Here is a 17,294-nt window from a genome sequence, read left to right as displayed (position 1 = left end):
TTAAAAGGGTACGTGATATAAAAAAGGGTTAAGAATCCTTGCTTTGTATTTAAAAGGAGCAAGATTTGGGGGAGAATTGAAGAAATGATCAGTGGGGGCTTATCAGTCCAAATCACCTATCTCTTTTAAGTTGGAGAGTCCCAAGATCTCAGAGGGAGGTGAGGCACAGGGATAAACATGAAAAGAAACTTTCAGATCACCAAGGTAGAGAGCCCCAGCCCCACCTCCCTCCTCCGAAGCCTGGCTCTGGGTAGTTGGAGGTGGGGGCCAAGCTCTTTATAAATTCCATTCTCTACGGCCAATTGCCTTTCAGCACCAAGGACAGTCCTCACCTTCTGGCTTCCCACAAGGGCTCAGCCCAGCCAATCCAAACAGGCTGAGGAAAGGAAGCAGGGGGAGCTACTTTTCACCAGATTCTCTTCTCCTCCTAGATCAACTGCTGGGTCTGCTGAGTGAAGTCTGAGGTGTTGCTGTTCCATGAAGATGGAAGTCTCCCACTCCCATTCCCCTCCCTTCCCACCAAGGAGAGGAAATGGACAGGATGGTAGCATGGAGGAGTCTGGAGCCCCCTGTACCCATCCCCAGGCTGCTAAATGGGAGGGAGAAGAAGGCAGAGCAGAGATAACCATACTCTTCTCCCTTGGGAAGGCTGGTTTGTCAAGGGCTGCCCAAGTCTTTGAGGTATTGATTATTTCCACCTAGAGGGACTACAAAATCCTTGCTGAAATTTGGTCAAGAAACTCAGAAGCATACGGCTTGAAGAAAGTTAAGCTCTTTCTTCTCTTGAATGTCTTACAGTTCCCCTTAATTTTCAACATTAAATTACTAACATTCTCCTTTAACTCCCTTTCCCTGTCTATTTTCAATATATAATCTCCTTTTCCAACTAATTTACTATCAGTTACAAATCTCATCTCCGCCTTGACCTTTTTTGCTCTTTCTTGTCTCCCTCTAGCCATCTAGGTCAAACAACATGACAAAACCCAGAATACCTGCTCCCAGGCCTTCAGATAGCAGGGTCAGGTGCTTGTCTGGAATGGTCTGGTCATTTCTGGGAATGAGACTTTCAGAGGAGATTCCCTGTAGGGTTATACTTTCCATCCCATAATCATGGCCCCTCTTGTTGGAACTCAGCAGGATGGGAAATTCCTTCTCTGGTTCCCGTGATCATTCCTGAATGTTTTGGGGAAGAGGAGTAAGAAAATAAAGAAAATGCTCCTTTCCCTCCAATTAGGAGAGTGCTCTTCCAGAGGGTCTATCTGAGACTGGAAACCATAGAAGTTCACCTTTCCCATTTATATCCATGGGGAGCAGTTTCACCCATGAAAGAAATTCAGCAGGGTTCTGGTACATTGGAATGGAAGTCTATTCATTGAGGTTACATGTCACCACTGTGTAAACTGCTTAGTAATGGGAGTGGTCAATGGAGAAGGATTGGGGGTATCCTGCAGGATGTATGATGGCTCCTCCTCCATCCCCTTTTTCATACAGCTAGTCTGGGGAAGGGAGAGAATGAACCATTTTTTTTTCAGGGAGAAGGGAACAGAATTTAAACTGTTTCTGTTAATTCTATTTTATCTTAAAATGGAAATGCACATGTTGGAAGCTTGATGGGGGGGGCAGGGGGATGGGAGGGAAATCTGAGTTCTTTACCTGAACCGAGAGTTTAAACAGCAACAATAACGAAGCTCTCCGGGTTAGTGTAGATGCATGTTTATTAAATGACTCATTGTTTTCAGCTATCAGAATTTCTCAGATGCTTTTCTTCCCTTCTTCTCAGTCCTTTGAAACTAAAATCCACCATCTAGAAACCAGGCCCGCCTCCAACGCCAAAAACCCTTCGCACCATCTGGAAGTTCTTATGAGGTGTGAAATCCATAACTCGAGCATCAGTCTGCTCATCAGCTCCTTGAGGAAAGTGGCTGAGGATGTAAAAATTCACTGGGAAGGAAGAGGTATGTAGGGCTTCCATACTTTTCTTCATCAGCTCAGTAGGCAAGGCCAGACATAAGGATACAAGTACCTGGATTCTCCACTTTTTTTTTTTACCATCTCTGCTATCATTTGGCTCCTCCCGCAGACCCACTCTTTTCTTTCTTCATTCTAAAAACATTTATTAGGTGTCTACTTTGTATAACCTTGGATGTGGCAGCTAGGGCTTACCTCCCCCTTCCCCCAGGGCACCAATATATATAGGCCACTGAAAATGCTTGCAGCCCTTCAGCGGAGTAGTTGCAGCTGACAGCACCTAGTTAACAAGAATTATTAGGCAAAATTAGGAGCTGACATATTGCTGCCCTCACCATAGAGCTACACACCTGAAGAGTTCTTCCCCAGTCTGCCCTATCCTGTTTCAATATCTTTCTTCACTCAAAGGACCTATCTCCAGGGGTGTCTGTCTCCTTCTGCTTCCCACAAGATGATGTTCTATGACCTCCCTCAAATTAATTTGTCTTTAAGCATTTAATTGAAGGCATTTCATGCCATTTCCCTGAGGCAAAAAATGATTAGTTACAGGTCTTAGAGTACCTGCTAGGTTCTGAGGGGTAGGAGAAAAGGAGGAGAAATAAAGTTTAATTATAATCTCTGTCCATGGAACTTACAGCCTCAGAGACGGAATAAGATATAAACATAGATATAAAACACTAAATGATGAATGCATCTGGAGAGTTTAAAAACAAACGCTTTTCAAGGTCTAAGGGGTATGTGTGTGTGTGTGTGTGTGTGTGTGTGTGTGTGTGTGTGTGTGTGTGGTGGCATCTGAAACAGCATCAGGAATGATTGAAGTCCAAAATATGTCAAGAGAATTTCTTGTTAAAGACCTCACCTTGGGGCAGTTAGGTGGCGCAGTGGATAGAGCACCAGCCCTGGATTCAGGAGGACCTGAGCTCAAATCTGGCCTCAGACACATAACTCTTACTGTCTGTGTGACCCTGGGCAAGTCACTTAACTCCATTGCCTAGCCAAAACAAAACAAAACAAACAAAAAACAATAAAGACCTCACCTCTCCAGCTCAGGTAGAGGTAAACCACTATTTGGAGGGACCATTTGGGAATCCCTCAAAGTAACATAGATTTTACTTGTTGAAAGTATATACGAAACAGACCAGGTTAAAAGGGAGCAAATGGGAATAGAATAAAAGCCCAGAGGGCTCATTAGCTCCAGTATATATATAATATAATATATATTATATACACATATATATGTATATACACACATACATACACATGCATGTATATACACACATACATGTGTATATATATATACACATATACATATGCATATATACATACATACATACTACCTATGTTAAAATGTTCTTTTCCTGAATACAAGAAATCTGCTGTCCCAAGGGATAGGTATCTAGCTAATTTAGGAGCATTTTTTATAACAATCTGGTAGTACAAGCCTTATACATATAATTGCTGGGTCTTTGACCATCTACATTACTATTTGCTGGGTCTTTTTTCTCCTACATTCAGAAAGCCTCCCCTTTCTTTCCAATAAAAGGACGTTTGACTTTTTTTCCCCATACAGTCCCTTGGTTCCCAAAGAAGACTCAAGACCTTGACAAATGCCATCACTTGGTTACCAGGTTTGAACCCAACTTGAACCATGATCACCCAGTAAGTCAAACACCCTGTCTTAAATGTGTATGATCACTTTTGTTGCGGTATGATGGGCTGGGTACAATTCACTTCCTTACCTTTTAGATTTAACATCCTTGGAAATGAGAGTTACATAGCACTTTCTATCTATTCTCTCCTGCAGTCCTTACAACAGTCCTTTGAGATTTGTACTGTGGGTGTTATTATCCCCATTTTATGAATGATGAAGCTGAACTAGAGAGAGGTTAAGTGACTAAGTATCAGAGATTTGAACCCAGGTCTTCCTGACTCCAAGTCTCAAACTCTCTCTAATACATAAAAAATTTTAACTATTATCTCACAACACTGTGAGGTAAGATTACTTGGAGTTGAAGCTGCTTGAAGGTGTGGATAGAGTGTTGGACCTGGAGTCCAGAAACCCTGAGATCAAAACTCACCTGAGATGCTTAATGGCTGTGTGATCCTGGGCAAAGGACTTCATTTTTTCAACCTCAGTTTCCTCACCTGTGAAATGGGGAGAAAAAAAGAATGTCTGTCTCAGAGCACTGTTATGATGCTTAAATTAGATAGTATGTGTAAAGCAAACCTTAAAGCACCATATAAAGGCTAGATATTGTTATTTTCACTTTCCTCATTTTAAAGATGAGAAAATTGAGGCTTGGAAACATTAAGTGACTTATACAAGGCAACAAACTAGTCAGTGGCAAAGCTAGGTCTGAAACCCATGTCTCCAAGTCCAATGCTTTTCCCACTATACAACTCTACAGGATGTAACTGGTCCAGACAAAGATGTTCTCACCTTTGTTGGTAAGAAAGTGACCTATGATTCACAAAAATGAGCTGAGCTTGCTATGTTGAAAAATGTCTGGTTCCAAAGGTGGGATCACAGAACTTTGAGTTGGAAGGGGCTTTAGAAACTGATCAGTGCAGGGGCTCTTATCTTGATGTCCATGGATCTTCAAGGGATAGATTTCAGCAGGCTCATGAATTGGAACTTGGATGTGTAAAATATATATCTTTATTTCAATATAATTTGCTTTCTTTGTAACCCTCTGTATTTTATTACATGAATTTAAAAACGTTATCCTGAGAAGGGATCTATGGATTTCATCAGATGGCCAGAGAGGTCCGCAATACAAAAAAATAAGAGTTTCTGGTTCTGGTTGAACACTTTAAATTTTACAAATAACCAAGGTCTTTACAAATCTGCCCAAGGTTTATACAGACAGTAAGAGGCCCACTTCCATAGGCCTCAGTTTCCTCATGTGTATAATAAGGGCTTTGGACCAATAGGGACAATTACAGCTGTAAATCCATGATCCATGATTCTAATTCCAAATCCAATGCTGTTTCCATACACATCAAAGTATCCAGAATATAATAAGCAATTAAAAATGTTTGTTGACTTGCCTTTTCATTTCACACAGCACCATAGTGCAAATCAGTGTCTTACCTCGTAGGCCATCATGGATGATGCTACCTTTTCCACTAAGGCCTGTCCCCAGTAGCTATTCTCAATCCTAATTCTTCTTGACCTCTCTGCAGCTTTTGATACCATTGATCACTCTCTTCTCCTTGATACTCTCTTCTCTCTAGATTTGCAGGACACAACTCTCTCTTGGTTCTCCTCCTACTTATCAGAATGCTTATTCTTATTCCTCTTTGCCGGGACCTCACCCAGGTCATTCCTGCTAACCATAGAGGGCCCATTGGGTTCTGTCTCTGCTCCCTTTATACTATTTCACTTGGTGATCTCATCAGCTCCCATGGATTTAGTTAGCATCTCTATGCTGCTGATTCTCAGATATACTTATCCAGCTATAACCTCCAGATTCATATCTCCAACTGCCTTTTAGATATCTTGAACTGTATATCCAATAGACATCTCAAACTCAGTATGTCCAAAACTGAACTCATTCTCCTTCCCCCTAACTTTCCCACTCCTAACTTTCCTAATACTGTTAAAGGCAGCAACATCCTTCCAGTCCGCATTCCAAAGATAAATCATCTCAAGTCATAAGACAATGACAATTTATGCCCATAATTCACAATCAATGTTTATACTGAGCTCTAAATTTTTTATCCTATGGTCGTGTGACCAAAATTTGGTCTCCTATGGCCACTCTCCCACTCACCCAATATCCTTCCTAAAACACATGTATAGAATTTACTTAAGCTGTACTCTAATAACCATAGAATTTAAGAAGACCTAAAGGCCATCAGCATGTTAGATAGATCTTCTGTGGAGGAGCTATGGTAGAACATTGACAAGCATTGTGCAAGTCAAAAAAAATATGGATGAATTCACAGGGATGAATTTTGTATGTATTGGATAGAGTTTGGGACTTGGAGTCAGGAAGACCTGGGTTCAAATATCTGATACTTTAGTCGTTTAACCTCTCTCTCCCAATTACACTGATGATATTACATATTCATCAATGTCCAAACTAAGTCCAAGATATTAAAATACTAGACTGTCTCTTTTTCAGACGAGATAAGGGGCAGTAGAGTATCTTCTCAGGGAAGGAACTGAAGTGTTTGTGAAAAGGCCATAGGAAATGAGTCAGGACATTAAGTTCTAATCCCATGTTTTCCAATATTTATCTATGTGACCTTTGCCAAGTCACTCCAAATCTCTGGGCTTTAGTTTCCTCATTTTACAAATGAGGAAGTTGAACTAAATCAGCTCTTGTGGCCCTTTTAGCACTAATACTATGAATCTGGCCTACAGAAAACATCAGTAGTACCAATTCATATGATTGCTGCTACATTTCTATAAAATCTAGGATTTGGGTTTAAATTCTGTTTCTACTACTTACTATCTATGAGTCTATTGTCCTACTGTCTATTAACACATCAAGGACATCCTAGATGAAAACACAACAGAAAAACAGTGAGAACTTTGCAAATGACTTTCTACAGCAAACTTCTTTATGGTGATGCAACTGTCCAAGAAGAGTAGTTTCTATGTTGGGAGGAGTCAACGTTCAGGAGGCATTTGAATGGGAAGAGGCTGTTTCCTTGGTAGGCCAAAAGAGGGAGACAACATCAATCTAAAATATTTCCAAGTCTAGTGCTTAACTACATTGTGCAATTCACTGACCAGGGCTGGAGCAATTTCATTGGTATATTACAAAGCAATTCTTTGCAAGATATTTTTGCAGAAAAAATAACTTTGGGTGTTCCCATTTTCCAAAGGAAAGTCAACAATTGTTAATAATAGCTGTTTGTGTTCTCTGTAGTCATATTTCTACCCTGTGTGATAAACAATGGACTTAAGTCACATGTTTTCCGATGTGAGAGAAGCAAGCAATGAGCTCATACGAATAGAAAGCTGAAACTTATCTGCACAAAATTTAGAGACAAACAAAACAACAATAACAACAAAGCAACTGAATGGTACTATCTTAGACAAGACCTGTTTGAGGGTGTCATTTAATTTAGGGCCATCTCTACTCCAAACATTCACATGGACTATCTGTGCCTGACCTGTGGCAGAGCCTTCCAAGCTTACATTGGTCTGATCAGCCCCAGTTGGACACACTGTACCTTGACCCCAACATAATGATGTCATCTTGGTTCAATTCAAGCATGAAGGACAACAACCAACCAACAATTTCATTCTTAAATGTAGCTGTGATCTCCTTAATAACACGGTCAATATCAACTCATCTATGCCTTTTCATCACATTCAATTGCTGTTTATGCTTTTGCATAGATCTTTCACAGACGGTCTATCCATCATGGTCAAAGGCCTGCCTCTAGGTATTGTTTATATTCTACAGGTATGAGTGAATCACTAAAGTTTCAATTCTAGACCCCAGAGTTTAGGAAGGATAATGGCAACTTTGAAAGTGATGAGAAGAGGGTAAGCAGAATGGTCATATGACTACAAAATCTTTGATCTAAAGATGGAAGGGACCTTAGGGAGCATTTGTCCTTTCATTTAATAGATGAAGGAGTCTTGGAGTTCATGCTAAATGAGGATCAGTTGAAACAATGGGATATATTTATCCAGGAGAAAAGAAGACTTGGGGGATGCTGGTGAAGGTGAAACATGACAGCTATTTTAAAATATTTTAATATACATCCCACAGAGTGCAGTTAAACTTCCTTTTTGGTCCCAGAAGACAGTACTACAAGTAATGAATGGAACTTGCAAAAAGAAAAGTTAGACTAAATATCAGGAAAACTGTAAAGATAAAGAGAGCTACCACAAACTTGAATAGATTGCCTTGGGAGGTGATGGATTACCCTTCATCACACGCCTTAAATCAAAGTTTGAATCCCTACTTATTGTGTACCTTGTAGGAAGGATTATTATTCCAATACAGGTTGGACTAGATGTCTTTTGAGGTCCCTTCTGTCTCTGAAAATGCTGTAACTTTATGTCTGACTATATGGTCATTCTGTATGACCAACTCATCTCCTTTTCCATTTGTACATTTCCTCAAATAGATCCTCTTAAGCCACTTGTTGAATATATGTCACTATTGTAAATATTGCTACCTTGTACCCACCGTATACCTTGCACCCACACCTTTCTCCATTGCCCTCTGCATCACTGACTTACTGTAATTTCTTAGAAAATTGTGGTGGTTGGAAAGTCCCAGACATACAACATTACCTTTAATCCTTCCCCTGGTTAATAAAAAAGTCATACTTGTGTTAATTAATTAACTTATCTTTTCAGTCAAAGCAATTGATACCATAGTCCTCCTACATAGATATCTATGTAGTTATGTAGTAGGAAAAGAATTGGATTTGGAATCAGAGGACTTGGGTTCAAATCCCGGTTCTGGAATTTATTATCTAGAAGACTTCCCTCACTTCTCTGAGTTTCCTTTTCCTTCTAACTCAGAATTCTAAGATTTTTTTTTTTTTGGTGTATGTCTTAACTGAACTTTATGCAAGTTAGTGCCTTATAATCTGGAACTGGAAAGGACTCAAAATGAAACAGTTCCTGCCCTCAAGTAGCTTATGTTTTATTGAAGCAGATCATCTGTAGATTGATCAAAAACTAAATTTGCTATTGTTGTTGACTGTCAGAGCCAAAGGAATCACCATGATTCCAAATCCAGAGCTCTTTGGAGATGTCTTGTCTGACAGTCAAAGACCCCAACAAATTGAAAATCTTAGCTTATGGGCCTCCTTGATACATTTCAACGGAGAGAAATGATTGTTTCTCTCCTGTATTAATAACTATTGAACCAGGACCAGGGTTTTTCCCCTTTTCTACTTTCTCGTCTAGAAGTGCAACTAGTATGGGAAATCTTTCTCAAAGACTTACCCAGACTAAAGGTCTAATCAAAGACAGTGAAAGAAATTCTAAGTTCGGGCTAATGGGCAAATTCCTGCTCACTGCATTTGCTCAGACAGGTGTGGGAAAATGTGGATTCTCCTTTTTGTCAGACAGGTGATATGGAAATTGATGTCTCTTTGACCAAGACTTGGGTGATCCAAGTGATGTACCTAGGCAAGACCCTTGCTGAAATATGGCCCACTTCTCATTTTAATATTCATTTTCTCATTAATTGTTAACCAATCAGAGTTAAGTGCTACGTTCAGGAACACCCAGTCTTCCAAGAGCATATAAACTGTGAGCCTACCACTATGAGGATCTTTAGCATTCAAGAGTGCCACTGACCTCTTTTATTAATAACATGCTAGTATAATTAATAAAGTTACTAATTACTCAGAAATTATGTCTCTTAAACTTTTTGAACATCCCACAATGAAGCAAGTCTGCACAAAATCACAGACTGCTTATGGCCACATGCTGCTTGGGGCCCACCAAAGAATTTTGGGCAGCCAGCGAAAATGCAAATTCCTCAGCAAAACTGACTATGCGAAGTTCAGCCTGCACAACCTAGGGCTGCTTGTGCCCGCCATAGGATTTCAGGTGGCCCTGTACAACATTTGGCCTGCAGGCCACTTTGGTGGGCCACAAACAGTCTGTGGGACATAGGTTGTGCAGGCCTGCAATAAAGGAAAACGACTCTTGCTGTGAGATATGCTCATTTTTTTTGTAAATAGCTACTGTCACGGATGTTTCTTTCTCTAGGGCTACGCTGACCTGCAATACAAGAAACGAAGGGCAGAAATCATGGAACTGGCTGTCAACTACAGAGAGTAAGTAGATCACACAATCCTTTTATCTATTATATTTAAATGAAGATGGAGAGGCAGCATGATTTCCGGGGGTGGGGCGGGAGACATTAGACCTGTGGATTCAAAGGATCTAGGTTTGAGTCTTGACTTATTTACTATATTTTGGGCCAATCCCTTTGAGACTCAGCTTCCTTACCTGTAAAACAAATTGGCTTCTAGCTCCAAATTCTACATACCTAGGTATCAGGTATCTCCTTGGGCCTTTGTAAAATAATAGTTTTGGACTAGATTACTCCTAAGGTTCCTTCTAGTTCTAGTCAAGGTGCCTCCCTGAGTCTCAGTTTTCTCATTTATGAAATGGGTTGGAATTGGAGACCTCTTAAGACTTTTTTTTTCCAGCTATACTATTCAAGTCAAACTGAATCAAATTGAATCAGATTGGATTGGATTAAATTATTGATGAAGATAACGTCCCTGAAGCAGCAGGCAGTATGCTTGTCAAAAGAGAAGGTGATGGTGAGAGGGAAGGGCAAAGGGCTCTGGTGCTGTACAGGGGCCTGGCATACTGATTCCATGGTTTTGTATCAGTAGAGAGGAGGTGAGAAGTCCTTCCAGGGAAGCAACATGAGCAAAGGCACAGGGCCAAGAATAAATCTGGTTGATGTGGAAAAAATAATGGGCATTTACATAATTCTGTAGGGCTTTGCAAACATTATCTCATTCACATACAAACATATATTCAATGCAATCCCATGAGACAAGTGCTGTAGATATTATTATTCCCACTTCACGGATGAAGGAAATGAGGCTAAGACAGATTAAGTGACTTTGTCAAGGTCACACAACTAGTATACCTGAAAGGGGATTTAAACTAGGGTTCCAGGGTGTCACATTATGCCTGGTACATATTGAAGAGCAGCGAGAAATGATTGACTGGTAGGGTCAATTTGTAAAAATCTTAAAAGCAAGTAGTAAGAGTTTGGACTTTATGTGGAAAGCAATAGGGAGCCATCATAGGTTCTTGAGCAAGGAACCAATGTGATGAAAGTGGCATAAATGAAGATCAATGTGCCACACACATGTTATATGGATTGAAAAGGAGAGAAGCAAGAAGCCTATTGTAAAACTTGAACAAGGCGATAGAGGCCTGGATTAATTTAATGGCAAGGGGAATGGAGGAGAAATAGAAAACCCGAGAGCCATTTTGAAGGACAGAACAATAGAATTTAGTGACAAATTGGGGTAGATGATGTGCCTATTCTTGCCATTTTCAATCCCGTGATGGTGCTCAGTTAAAGTCTCTCTTTCCTGAGCGCACAGTTCCTGGCACATAGTAGGTACTTCATAAGTGTTTATTGATTGATTTCTGGTGAGCAGATGGTGAGGCCGTCCACATCGCTGCTTGAGAAATGTGTTACATGAGCAAGTCTTCTCTTTTTTCGCTGTTTTATGAATCAGATCTTTTCCTCATGCCAAGAGATACAAAGAAGCTACTGCACACACTCCTTGGGAGGAATCCTATTTCTAATGTGTCCCATTTTTCTTTTTGTTTATAAAGGATGATGTCTTTTAAACTTATTACTAAATCCCATATCAAATTGCTTGCCTTCTCAATGGAGGGGGAGAGGAAAAAAAAGGAAGAGAATTTGGAACTCAAAATCAGGGGAAAAAAAGTGAAAAAATTGTGTTTTTTATGTGTAACTTGGGAAAACTAAAATAATAAATTTAAATAAACTTATTACTAGACCATTATTAATTCCTTTTTGAATATCATTAATTGACCAGTTGACTGATGCTAATTTAATTTAATTCAACTCTATTCAGCTCAATAAATATTTAAAAACCTACTATGCAAGACATTGTGCTAACAGCAGAAAGAGGGCTAGTTACAGTCGGAAGACATGGGTTCAAACCCCACCTCTGAGGCTTTCTCCTTTTGTGACCTTGGGCAAGTTATTTAACTTCCCTGGGCCTCAGCTTCCTGTAAAATGAAGAAGTGGATCTATACGGCCTCTGAGGTCACTTCCAGCTTTAGAGCTGTAATCCCAGGGTCTCTGAAGAAGCTTACATTCTTGTGACAGGAGGAAGTGGGAACACAGCATGGGCATGCAAGCAAATAAATACAAAGCAATATGAAGAAAGGACCAGAGCTATTGGTTCTTGAAGTGAGATCAGTCAAGGCTCCCTGTCAGTCAGTGAACAGAGCTCTTAAAGTGTTAATGCTGACATGACAGCATCTATGTTTCCAGCAGGACAATCTTAGACTTTAAAAAAATGGACCTCTGGGGGCAGCTAGGTGGCACAGTGGGTAGAGCATTGGCCCTGAAGTCAGGAGAACCTGAGTTCAAATCCGGCCTCAGACCCATAACACTTACTAGCTGTGTGACCCTGGGCAAGTCACTTAATCCCTATTACCTTACCAAAAAAGCAAAAAAAAAAAAACGGACCTCTGACTTCATTGGTATAAAGCATTCCTGTGAGGAAATGTCCTCTGCCCAGGTTGATTTACACTGTCTCTGCCACTTTGAGATTTATAGTTGTTGGGAGAGTCCCTCACAGGGGGACATGATCACCCATGCAGTATTTGTCAGAGGCGGCATGAGGCCCTGGTATCTTCCCAGTTGTTAGCCCTCCTCTCCTTCCAAATTATTTAGTGATTACTTTCTGTATAATTTGTATATGTTTATTTGTGTACTTTCCTGATCAGACATCCCTGAAGATGGAGATAGTTTGACTTCTGTCTTTTAGAGCCTGGCACAGTGTACGATGCCCCAGTAGAAGCCCAATAAATGTTTATTGAAATGATTTGGGTCTGATCCTGTTATTAAAAAAAAGTGATTGAAATTTCATAATATGGTCCCTCCTTCCCTATTGATCAGGAAGCAAGGGAGAAGCTTGGAGGGAGCAGCCCCTTTTCAGAAACAACCAAAAAAGAAAGAAGAGATGGTTGGAACTGGGAAATATGCTGTTGCTAAAGGGATCCATTGTGTCTTCTTTTAAATATTTCTATAGATCGTAGATTTGACTAAGGAGGGAATTTAGAGCTCATAGGAACATAGCTCCAGAGCTGGATGGGACACGAGGCACCATCTAGTCTAACCCTTTCAATTTTATAGATGAGGAGTCAGAGCCTTCAACTCCCCTGAAGTGAAATTACCTCCCCAAGATCTTCCAGATAGTAAATGACAGAGCCAGACCCTAAGCCAGACCAGATCCTAAGACTCCGATCCAACATTCCATCCATTGCACCCCGCTGCCTCTCCGTAAAGCTGGTCCTTCCTTGAGCTAGAAGGCAAGGAGAAACTTCTCCGACAGAACTTCTGACAAAATCTGTCATGATGTGTGAGGAATGGTGTCACCTTAAACTCTGTATAGGAAACCATTTTTGGAGAAGCTTACTAATCAATGCTGCTAACAAATAAGTTGACATTAGGTAAAAAGGAAGCCAAATATCAACCAGTTGCTCCTAAATTTTGGTAGGCAAGTATGGAAAGATTCCTTTTAAATTAAAGCCAGTGGGATTTCAGAAAAACCTGGGAAGACTTACATGAACTGATGTTGAGTGAAGTGAACAGAACCAGGAGAACATTGTACACAGTAACCGCAACATTGTGAGATGACCAACTTTGATAGACTTAGCTCTTCTCAGCAATACAGTGATCTAAGACAATTCCAAAAAAGTCATGATGGAAAATGCTATACATATCCAGAGAAAGAACTGTGGAGTCTGAATGCAGATTGAAGCATGCTATTTTCTCTCTTTTTTTTCCTTTCTTGTGGTTTTCTCCTTTTGTTCTGATTCTTCTTTCACAACCTGACTACTACAGAAATATGTTCAATATGATTATACATGCATAGCCTGTATCAGATTGCATGCCATCTTGGGGAGAGGGGATGCGAGGGAAGGGGAAAATTTAGAACTCAAAATCTTATAAAAGTGAATGTTGAAAACTAAAAATAAATCTTAAAAAAGAAAAAAATAAATAAATTAAAGTTAGTGGCTCAAGGATAGGCTACTGGGAGTTTTGATGCCAAATAAGGCCAGAGCTCTTTCTTAAACCATCCCAGTGTTGGGGAAGTGCTGTAGGACTAAGGAAAGGATGAGAGAAAAAACAAGGGGATAAACTAAAAAGAGTTTATCAAAGACAGATGTATTTTTGAATTTTAGGGTGGATTTCTATTTGTTTAAGTTATTCTAAGGAATTATCATCTGTAAGTTTGCTGTTACATTAAAATCCCTTTAATTTATTGTTGATAATTAATCAGGTCATCTTTTTTTAAAAATAAGTTTGTTTTTTGGAAAAGAATTCTCATGTGTAATCTCCTGGCAAGCTTACATTGGTAATGGTTTTTCTCTGTTTCCACCTGGTGGTCTGATCATGAAACTGCAAGGGAAGTTCTCAACTGGTAAAAACAAACCCATACTAACAAATGCTCCAGATCATTACTAATTGGAAAAATGCAAATTAAAGTAATTCTGAGGTTTCACTTTGTGCCCTTAAGATTGGGAAATTTTACAAAAAAATTAAAATAACAATTGGAGGGACCAAGGGAAAGCAGGTACATTAATAAACTGTTGGAGCTGTGAACTGGGCCAGCCATTATGGAAAACAATTTAGGATGATGTCCACGAAGTTACTAAGCTAGGCGTAACCCTTTACACAACGATATCACTACTATTCCCATGCCTCAAAAGAAATCAAAAAAAGAAAAAAAGTCTCATGTGTACATAACCATTTATAATAACTGCGTGTGTGTGTGTGTGTATGAAAGAAATAATAACAAAAAGAGTGTGCATCAACAGGGGGCTTGGATGAATGACTTAGGTTGTATTAATGTTGTGCAATATAATTTTGCTGTAAGAAACAATGAAGATCATAACTTAAGAGAAACTTGAAAAGATTTACATGAACTAACACAAATTGAAGTGAGTAGAACCAGGAAAACAACGTGTTTTCCTATATGCAATGTATGTAATACATTGTATGTAACAACGACATTATCACATCAAATAACTTGGAAAGACTTGTTGATTCAATGATTAAACATGATTCCAGAGAAAGGGGAAGGGTGTAAGCATTTATTAAGTACCTACCATATACCAGATATTCTGCTAAGCAATTTACGTTTAATCAGAACACTGATGTTGAAACATGCTACCTACTGCCTAACAGAGAGGTGATAAATTGAAGATGCAAATTGAGACAGATTATTTTTGAAATGGTCAGTGTGAAAATTTGTTTTGCTTGGCTATGTATATTTGTTATAAGTTTTTTCTTTTTCTTTAGTTAAATGGAAAAAATAACCGTTGGTCTTGAAAATTCAAATCTCTGTCATGGAAGTCACAGTTTATGAGAGACCCATATAAGCTAGTAATTTCAATGTTCTTTGAACTTTATAGATATAAAATCTCAGCTCTAATGTAATAGATGACACAGTAATTTAAAACTGAAAACGGGCATTTCCTTAAGGAATTTCTTTGCCTTTTTCTTTCCTAAGTGGAGACCCTTTGCCAAAAGTTGAGTATACACCCCAAGAGGTTTCTACCTGGTGAGTGTACTATCATATTTTTATTATTTTGTTTTAAATTCTCTGCATGTTTTTTAAAAAAAAACCTTCCTAAAAAGTAGAGAAATGTGCTTTTTAATACTGATTTTCAGAATGAGCAACTGTAGTGTAATAGAAATAACACTAGATCAAAAATTAGAGGACCTGGGTTTGAATCCTACATCTGATATTTATTGCTGCTCTTTAATTGTTTTCCAGTCATGTCTAACTCTTGGTGACCCCATTTTGGGTTTTCTTTGCAAAGATATTAGAGTGGTTTACCATTTCCTTCTCCAGCTCATTTTACAGATGAGGTAACTGAGGCAAACAGGGTGAAGTGACTAGCCCAGGGTCATACAGACAGTAAGCATCTGAGGTCAGATTTGAACTCAGGAAGATGAGTCTTCCTGACTCCAGGCCTGGCACTCTATCCACTATACCACCCAGCTGTCTCTCTAATATTTATTACTTCTGTGTTTTCAGGTACATAGGGACAGCCTTAGTGGATAGAATACCGGACTTGGAGTCAGGAAGGTGGCATCAGATCCCATTTCTGCCTCTTCCTAGTTGTGTATCTCTGGGGAAGCCACTTAACCTCTCTCAGCCTCAGTTTCCTCATCTGTAAAATGGGGATAGTAATGGTATCTACCTTGCAGGGTTGTCATAAGGATCAAATGAGAAGATATATTTAAAGGACTTTGTAAATCTTAAAACACCATATAAATAATAGCTATTATTAAAGCTATCATTGGCTATATTATAGCTGTGTGATCCTGGACAAGTCACTTGACCTCTATCCATCTCAAGCAGCCCCCTAAGACTATAAATTATAGAAAAGTTGTCGTTTGCGTAAGGGAGTTCCCACATCAATAAAACAATAGGCATTTGAACTGTTGCTAGGTCCTTAAACAAAGCCCCTCTCCTCTCTGGGCTTTCCTTTCTTCCCCTGTAAAAGGAGGAAGGGGTAAGCCAGATGATTACAAAATTCTTATGAATCTCTGGTCCTGTGAAAAGTCACCTTATCCTTCTATGCCAACCAATAGGAAATGAGAATTCTTATTTTTGTGTCTTTGCATTGGCCATCCTTCATGCCTGGAATGCATTCTTTCTTCCCCTCTGCCTTCTCGAATATCATGCTTTCTTCAAAACACAGCTCAGGCACTATCTTCTTTGTCAGGGTTCTTAACCTATTCATGAATTACCTCTTAGTTCAGTCAAGCAATTAGGCTGATTGTATTTGCAATGCATTGAAGCTGATTGCTTTGGTATCATGTGGATATGGCCGATTCAAGTGGATTTTCCCCTCCTTTTAAGAAGTTTCTGAGTATATAGAAAAGAGATCTGAATTTGGAGTTATTGTATCACATATTTAAAGCTATGAGGAACCTGAGAAGCAATTGAGTTCAGTCCCCTCATTTTACAGATGAGGAAACTGAGGTACAGAGAAATTTAGTAACTGAGGGACCCAACTGGTGTGAAATAGAAACTGAAGTTGGGTTTTCCTGATTCAAAATCCATTGCCCTGTCACCTATAACATTGTTTCAAACATCCCATGTTCTTAATAATGACTCATATTTTATAAAGTTTTATGGCTTGCAAAACATTTTCCTCACAAAAATCCTCTGAAATAGGTAATGGAAATTGTAGAGAAAGAAAATAGTAATGGAGAGGTGGCATAGCTTAGTGAATAGAGAAGTGGTCTCTGGATTCAAATCCCACTTCAGTCATTTAATATCTGTGTGACCTTGGGCTAATCACTTTCTGGGTCTCAATTCCCTCATGTGTAAATTAAGAGGGCTTGCACTAGATGGCTTCTCAGGTCCCTACCAGTTCTAAATCTGTGAAACTATAATCCATTTCCATATTGATCTCAGGATTCCAAAGTACTTTGGAAAGAACTATGATTGTGTGGATGTTCAAAGTCAGAGACAGGTCCCACACTGGGTGGGTGGGAGGGTGGGGGAACTGGACTCAGAAATTTGGAACCCATGTCTAAGAAGCCCCTTAACTGACCAAGTCTCAAGCT

At 39.4% G+C, this 17,294-nt stretch overlaps 1 protein-coding gene across 1 annotated transcript in view; it reads left to right on the top strand.

Moving 5' to 3' along the window:
• The first annotated feature begins 549 nt into the window (after positions 1 to 549).
• Positions 550 to 17,294, top strand: part of LOC110205577 (tyrosine 3-monooxygenase-like) — a 53,653-nt gene continuing 36,908 nt past the window's right edge. The window contains exons 1-5 of the mRNA XM_020982273.2: positions 550 to 681; positions 1,781 to 1,955; positions 3,539 to 3,627; positions 9,674 to 9,741; positions 15,220 to 15,270. Coding sequence (XP_020837932.2) covers positions 550 to 681; positions 1,781 to 1,955; positions 3,539 to 3,627; positions 9,674 to 9,741; positions 15,220 to 15,270 — 515 coding nt within the window. The remainder of the gene's footprint in view (positions 682 to 1,780; positions 1,956 to 3,538; positions 3,628 to 9,673; positions 9,742 to 15,219; positions 15,271 to 17,294) is intronic.

The sequence above is a fragment of the Phascolarctos cinereus genome, unplaced genomic scaffold, assembly GCF_003287225.1.
Source record: "Phascolarctos cinereus isolate Bilbo 61053 unplaced genomic scaffold, phaCin_HiC Scaffold_1;HRSCAF=81, whole genome shotgun sequence".
NCBI classification, from domain to species: Eukaryota; Metazoa; Chordata; class Mammalia; order Diprotodontia; family Phascolarctidae; genus Phascolarctos; species Phascolarctos cinereus.
Note: the sequence above shows the minus strand (reverse complement) of the source record. Positions and strands in the feature narration are given on the sequence as shown.